The 6,903-nt window shown below is 54.3% G+C and overlaps 2 protein-coding genes across 2 annotated transcripts; one reads left to right on the top strand and one right to left on the bottom strand.

The window, feature by feature from the left end:
- Positions 1-267: 267 nt before the first annotated feature.
- On the bottom strand, positions 268-1,247 carry TIMM10B (translocase of inner mitochondrial membrane 10B). Its single transcript, XM_055548819.1, has 3 exons — positions 1,091-1,247; positions 796-891; positions 268-608 (listed from the first exon to the last, which is right to left on the bottom strand). The coding sequence occupies exons 1-3, from the start codon at positions 1,136-1,138 to the stop codon at positions 396-398; spliced, it is 357 nt and encodes a 118-aa protein (XP_055404794.1). The 5' UTR covers positions 1,139-1,247; the 3' UTR covers positions 268-395.
- A 44-nt stretch (positions 1,248-1,291) lies between these two features.
- Positions 1,292-6,405, top strand: ARFIP2 (ADP ribosylation factor interacting protein 2). The gene is made up of 8 exons (XM_055548818.1): positions 1,292-1,436; positions 2,241-2,381; positions 2,626-2,722; positions 3,690-3,808; positions 3,985-4,206; positions 4,744-4,901; positions 5,048-5,222; positions 5,669-6,405. Exons 2-8 carry the CDS (start codon positions 2,283-2,285, stop codon positions 5,822-5,824), a joined length of 1,026 nt encoding a protein of 341 aa, XP_055404793.1. The 5' UTR covers positions 1,292-1,436; positions 2,241-2,282; the 3' UTR covers positions 5,825-6,405.
- Positions 6,406-6,903: the final 498 nt, after the last annotated feature.

Raw genomic sequence — 6,903 nt, forward strand, 5'->3', positions numbered from 1 at the left:
TCTCCATGCGAGCCATTCAGTCAGACAGATTTAACGACAACTAGATAGAGTTCCCATTTTCTTTCATCGGGGCAACCAACTTGTTGCTATTACCAATCTTAAAATTTTACCCTTAGACCTTGCTTTAACCAGATGCCTGGTTATAGGCTTTCCTTCTACATTCAGAAGGCAACTTCTATGCTTCCAGGGCTGAAGCACTAACTGACAGAATAAAAAGGATGGTGCCAACAATGTGGGCAAAACTTCCTTGCCCAGAATATAAACCAAACAGAGGAAAAGTGGGTTTATTAGCTCCAGGAAGAGGAGCAACAGTACCCAGCTCTCGGACAACTCCTCACTTGCTATACACAGGCTGCACCCAGCCCTAGGTCCACTGGCTCCTTTAATTTGAGGGTTCATCCAGCGCCTCCTTTCCCGAGGTTTGCGGATGGCGAGCTGCCTGATGGTGAGGTTTCCAGTTGTTCAGCAGCAGCATGTGGCACAGCTGAGGCAGCCTCGTAGTCTGCCATGCGGCGCTGTACCAGGGCAGGCATGAGCTGCACGTAAGCGGCCATGAGGCGGTGATTAGAATGGATCAGCTTCCCGGCACAGCTGTGCAGACATGCCTCCTGGAAGGAAGACAGGATGGAAGCAGAAGTCAAAGGAGTCCTGTCAGGTCCTGCCGCAACTCCAGCCTAGGGGCGAGGGTCATAGAAAGGCCGGGGCCAGAGGTAGGGGAAGTGGCGGAAGAGAGAAGCAGTCTACTGTTAACTCTGAGGATCGAGGGTAATTCCCCTACTCAGTTCCCCACCTAACCTCCTCAGCATCCAGAGCTCGGTGGTGCAGGCTGGGCACGCAGCGCTGGAAGCAGAGTTCCGTCATCCGATTGTAGACCAAAAGGAAGTCCCGCAGCTGAGAGGAAGGGGGACAAGAAACTCAGCGAAGAGGGGCCACATCTTAATTCAAGGCCGCGCCGCCCGAGCTTTCCCAGGACCGCGCCCCGCGGCCCGACGTTCCCAGCCCTCAGATGCTTGGCTATTTGGGGTTCCCGCTATGCAGACAAGGATGCTAGTTGAACGCATGGCCCTAAGACGACTTAGCTCCCACTCACGTTTCTCAATTGCTGCTGCTGCTGCTGCTGCTGCTGCTGCTGCTCCATCACGCCACCAGCGTGAGCTCTACGTCACTTCCTTATCAGGTTCTCGGTAACGCCCCGGAAGTGACATCTCGTAGCTCTCCAGGGACAGAAGGGTTGGCTCCAGGATCGCCCCGCCCCCAGATTTCAACGTCACTTCCGCCCTCATAATCGGCGACGTGGCCGGCTTCTTCTGCCCGGGTGGGGTCGTCACTTCCGCCGAATCCCTGACCTGCTGCTAGGATCGCGACGGGAACTGGAGCCGGAGGTCCCCGCGCGGCCCGGGCCTGGCGCCCTGAGGGGAAGAGCGGCCCGGCCCGAGGTGAGAGGGGCATGCATGGGCGAGGGCAAGTTGAATGCACGAACCTGACCAGAAGGCAAGATGCCTCTGAGCCCTGGGGACGGATGAGGACACACCTGATGCCCAGGTGTATGGGGGGAGGGCGGAGACTCACACACCTGGGGAAACTAAAATGACTGTGGAAGGAATCACCTACCTATGTCCTGGGAAAAAAGAGGTTTTTCCCAGAGGTCGAGAACTTAGACCAACTGATTCAACTAAGGCCTTGGGGGGGCAAGGCCCGAGGAAGAGGAGGTGCATGGGATGGAGGAGGGGGAGACCACCTGCAGGAAAGGGGAAGAAACACGAAAGGAGAGCGAACAGCCAAACAGTGGTTAACATACCTGAATGGGAGTAGACACCTGAGCTCCGGGAAGGGGGTTAATCTCCTGATGGGGAGAAACACCTGCATGGGGATGAGCTTCTTGAGAACACAGACTTTATCTCTCTTGTTCGCTGCTGTATCTCCATTGTCTGAGATAGTGTGTGACACATAGTAGGCACTCATTAAATGTCTGTGGAGTGATTGAATGCGTGAATAATCAGTGAAGTTCTGCTCGGGTCAGGGGTTCATGGGGACATGACCTCAGGTCACGCACACCTGAGGCCTGGGTATGTCTGTGTACAAATATGCACCTTAGAGGGGAGAAAGACACAGAGTTCAGGGAAGAGTGGTACCAAACCCCAGAACTCTGAAGCCCTGGGACAACCTCTGAAATGGTAGGGGAGACCTTCCTGTTTGGAGTACTGGCCAGTTTCCAGAGCCGTCTGTGTTGGGCTTTGCAGGGCGCTGGGGTGGAGACCTTGACTCCAGTCCCTTCGCTCGCCATGACGGACGGGATCCTAGGGAAGGCAGCCACAATGGAGATCCCCATCCATGGGAACGGTGAAGCTGGGCAGCTTCCTGAGGATGATGGGCTGGAGCAGGTGCTTCTGTTTGATTCTTCATATTGTTTCAATTGAGGAATCCCAACTTATAAACCCTAAACTCTCACCTCTGTTCCCCTAACTTACCTAACTCCCTTCAATTTTTTTACAAATCTTTGTTCTGATTCTGTGCAGACTTCCCTTGTGTGCTCTCTCTATGATGCTTCAATCCAAGCTTGTTTTCACCCCCAAAATGCTTCAGCTGCCCCTATGTTCCTGAAGCCCCCTCTTCTCTGGCCTATAGGACCTCCAGCAGGTGATGGTGTCAGGACCCAACCTCAATGAAACCAGCATTGTGTCTGGTGGCTATGGGGGCTCTGGTGATGGACTCATCCCCACAGGTATGAATGATCAGAACAGGACAAGCTGCTTGAGCGGAGATGGGGAGAGGGATGGTTCCAGGGAGCATCAAAAGTTCAAAGTGAAGTCGCTCAGTCATGTCCGACTCTTTGAGACCCCATCGATTGTAGCCTGCCCGGCTCCTCTGTCCATGGGATTTTCCAAGCTTGAATACTGGAGTGGGTTGCCATTTCCTTCTCCAGAGGATCTTCCTGACCCAGGGATTGAATCCAGGTCTCCTGCACTGCAGGCAGACTCTTTACCGTCTGAGCCACCAGGGAAGCCCTAGACTATGGAAGCATAGACTGTGTCTAAGAAGGCTTGCATTTTGTTTGGAGATCCTTGAACCTTGAACCAGAACCTCTGCTAGTATGAGCCTTATGGAATCTCAGCCCAAAGCCAGCTCCCAGAGTTGTGCTTTTGCTTCCACTTGCAGTTTAGCCCCACTTGTACCTTTCCCTGCTGTCACTACCTAAGACAGGCAAAGAACTCTGTTTCACAGCTCTCCTTCCCCCTAACCTGCTTTAGAGCCTGAATCTAATTTGGAACTTCTCAGAGTTTTAATTTGACTCTTAATGTTTAGAAGAACAAACAGTTGTGAATCTCACACTGACTAGAATCAACATGGGAATTGTCAACCGGGTGTTCTGTTTGCTGGACTCACCATCCATGATCAGTCTCCCCATACTGGGCCTACTTCCTGCTGTTTCCTCTACCCCTGTACACATGCCATTCCCTCTTCCCCCCTTTTCCAACCCTCACTTTAAGAAGAGGCCAATGTGTATTGGGATTTGGGTCTCAGGGCATGATGTGTAAGTTTCTCCTAGTGAGTAAGAGAATCTAATTGTCTCTAGCTTCTGCTCCTTCAGGGAAGTCATTTTCATGTGCTGGGAGGGGAGTTGGGGGGGAACCACAGAGGTGTCTGATTGTATCTGAGAGAGACTGGCGTCAGAGAACTTGGTCCTTTAGGGTCTGGCCGCCATCCATCTCACAGTGCTACTCCTGCTGGCCCTGGAGATGAGGTGGCTCGGGGCATCGCTGGAGAGAAGTTCGACATTGTCAAGAAATGGGGCATCAATACATATAAGGTGGGATTCAATCACCTCTCCCTTCCCCCAAACTGCCCTGGGTACCTTTTCCCCATCTTCCAGATCCTAATATCCCAGCTATGGCTGAGACTCGGAAGCCTGGGGATGCTGGGGTAGGTGCCTTTTGCGGGGGCAAGGTACTAGGGTCTCTGACCTGCTCCCCCGCTTCCCATTAGTGCACAAAGCAGCTGTTATCAGAACGATTTGGCCGAGGCTCCCGGACTGTGGACCTGGAGCTGGAGCTGCAGATTGAGCTGCTGCGTGAGACGAAGCGCAAGTATGAGAGTGTCCTGCAGCTGGGCCGGGCACTGACAGCCCACCTCTACAGCCTGCTGCAGACCCAGCATGCACTGGGGGACGCCTTTGCTGACCTCAGCCAGAAGTCCCCAGAGCTCCAGGTGCCTCGGCCAGGCCAAAGAGGGTGGGGGGACTGGGCCGGGGCCCTCCCAGGCAGTCACCCCTCAGCCTCCCTCCCTCCCTCCCTCCTGCAGCCCAGAGGGAGAACCCCTCCAGGGTGGGCCCAGCCCCGCCCCCAGCAGCACTCACCTGTGGAGGCAGCCTAAGGGTTTGTACAGAGGTCCAGAAGTGGGAGGCGGTGGGGGAGGCGGCACATTAGGTGCCTCACAAGTAACCCTTCTCTGCATTGACGAGAATGCCTTCTGTGCTCAGCCTAATCAGAGCCCCTCCCTTGCCTGCTGCACTAGCTTTCCCTATTCCAGTCCTGTGAACAGACCCCCCACTCCCACAGTCCTGCCCCAGGCAGCCCCAGGGTGGCCCCACTAACTTTCTGGCTAAGAGAGCCTTGCTGGAGGCGGTCCTGACTTGTTCCAGTGTCATTGGCTGTTTCCTCCTGGCAGAGGAGGGGGAGGAAGGGCCCTTTAGCTCCAGTCAGGTGGTGACTGTTACTCAGGCCTGTCCCTTCCTTCTGCCCTCAGGAGGAATTTGGCTACAATGCAGAGACTCAGAAGCTGCTGTGCAAGAACGGAGAGACATTGCTAGGGGCTGTGAACTTCTTTGTCTCTAGCATCAACACATTGGTAACCAAGACCATGGAAGACACTCTCATGACTGTCAAACAGTATGAGGCTGCCAGGTGTGGGCACTGGCAGGGCCTAGGGTTTTGGGAGTTGGCTGGCATGGGTGAAAGTTTTGAGCTTTAGGGGCAAAAGAATTGAGAAAAGTAGGAGAGTGTGTGGAGGGCAAAGGGGTGGAGACCAGCCCATATCACCCCCTCCCCAGGCTGGAATATGATGCCTACCGGACAGACTTAGAGGAGCTGAGCCTAGGCCCCCGGGATGCAGGGACGCGTGGTCGACTCGAGAGTGCCCAGGCCACTTTCCAGGCCCATCGGGACAAATATGAGAAGCTGCGGGGAGATGTGGCCATCAAGCTCAAGTTCCTGGAAGAAAACAAGGTGCTAACCCCACCCCTTTGACCCAGCCCACCTTTCCATCTGTACCACTGACCTTCCCCTCAAACTCCCCATCACTGAATGGGGAAATGCATCCTGGCTAAGGAGTAGGAACATCCCCCAGCCCATTCAATCCCTGGACCTTTCCCTATCACCCTCCCTCTGATCCCTGGCCCTTTTCTATTAGAGGATTTAGCTGCTGATCCCAAGAACACCACTGGGAAAAAACCACCCCTTGAGCTTAGGTGCCAGAACCCCTGGCCCAGCCAGTCAAGTTAGGTTTCTCCTATTACAAGGCTTTTATCCCTTGACTCTCTTGGTGGAGTTCAGCCCCCACTCCAAAAGCACCATCAGAGCAGAGTCCATGTGCCCCTGATCTGGGTTCAGGATCATAGCCCCGCAGAAAGGGTGTCTGAGTCCAGTCTCAGCTGACCCTGCTGGACCCCCAGATCAAGGTGATGCACAAGCAGCTGCTGCTCTTCCACAATGCCGTGTCCGCCTACTTTGCTGGGAACCAGAAACAACTGGAGCAGACCCTGCAGCAGTTCAACATCAAGCTGCGGCCTCCAGGAGCTGAGAAGCCCTCCTGGCTAGAAGAGCAGTGAGCCACTCCAGCCCAACCTGGCTATCAAGAAGGACATCGGGAGGGGTAGTCCCAGGGTGGGGGAGATTTGGACATGGGACATCCCTTGCCACCTGCACTCTGGCTTGGGTTCCCTATCCCTGGCTGGGGCCTGACAGGGGGCCTGCAGGCCCAGCAGCTGCAGCCCTGTCCTTTATCTTCCTGGCCACTGGGCTTCATTCCCAGATCTTTTCCTTTCACTCCACAGCCAAAGGCTATGACAAAACCACTCCCTGGCCAATGGCATCACTCCTCAGGCCTATCCCCAGTTTCTGGGATGTGCCCCCTGACCAATGGCAGAGCCTCAAAAGGTCCTGTCAGCCAATGGCAGCTCTTCTTGGGCTCCCCTGGGCCAATGATGTTGCCTCCAGTACCCTTTGTCCCTCCTCAATGCGTGCCCATTGCAGAGAAGGGGACTGGGACCAAAAGGGTGGGGATATGGGGAGCCCCATTTTTGGCAGTGCATCTGAATGGGTCTCCCCTCACCTGCCCACCCAATTTAATTGTGCTTAGAGCCCTGGAAGATTGGGACCTAGCACTAGGAATAAACCTTTCATAAAAGCAGGCCCAGTGAGGTCAATTTGTGGGGGATTCTAGGAGGGTGGTCTGGGTGGATAAATGCTCAGTCTAATCATACATCAAAATCCTGCCACTTTAGGAGAGCTGGGGCCAGATAGCTGAAGTCACAGGTTTCTGGAGAGCCTAGTCCCCTTCCCCAGCCCCAGTAGGAGCCAAAGCTTTATTTGCCCTTTAGGCTCATGCCAGGATAGCAACGTATCTTAAAACACAGGGCCCAGAGAGGGTTGGGCCTACCGACCTCCATCATCTGTTCATTCATACAGCAAATATTTACTGTACTGAACACTTTTATTTGCTGCTGCTAGACCCTGGGGAGACATCAGAGAATAAAACACGGTCCCTGCCCACAGTGCTTACGGCCTAGTGGGGGATAGAGGCAAGTAACCAGGCAACTACAATACAGTGGTAAATACTAGGATACAGAAGCACAGAGGATGGATGCTGGATGGAGCCTAGATGGATAGAGGTGGGGATGTCAACTTG

The sequence above is a fragment of the Bubalus kerabau genome, chromosome 15, assembly GCF_029407905.1.
Source record: "Bubalus kerabau isolate K-KA32 ecotype Philippines breed swamp buffalo chromosome 15, PCC_UOA_SB_1v2, whole genome shotgun sequence".
Lineage (NCBI taxonomy): Eukaryota > Metazoa > Chordata > Mammalia > Artiodactyla > Bovidae > Bubalus > Bubalus kerabau.

What these genes read in the sequence shown, in the direction of transcription:
- TIMM10B (XM_055548819.1), bottom strand. Translation starts at nt 1,138, where the DNA reads ATGGAGCAGCAGCAGCAGCAGCAGCAGCAGCAGCAGCAATTGAGAAAC. An exon ending in AGCAGCAGCAATTGAGAAAC is followed by an intron (nt 892 to 1,090) that starts GTGAGTGGGAGC and finishes CCTTCCTCTCAG; the next exon opens with CTGCGGGACTTCCTTTTGGT. An exon ending in GAGCTCTGGATGCTGAGGAG is followed by an intron (nt 609 to 795) that starts GTTAGGTGGGGA and finishes TCTTCCTTCCAG; the next exon opens with GAGGCATGTCTGCACAGCTG.
- ARFIP2 (XM_055548818.1), top strand. Translation starts at nt 2,283, where the DNA reads ATGACGGACGGGATCCTAGGGAAGGCAGCCACAATGGAGATCCCCATC. An exon ending in AGGATGATGGGCTGGAGCAG is followed by an intron (nt 2,382 to 2,625) that starts GTGCTTCTGTTT and finishes TCTGGCCTATAG; the next exon opens with GACCTCCAGCAGGTGATGGT. An exon ending in TGATGGACTCATCCCCACAG is followed by an intron (nt 2,723 to 3,689) that starts GTATGAATGATC and finishes TTGGTCCTTTAG; the next exon opens with GGTCTGGCCGCCATCCATCT.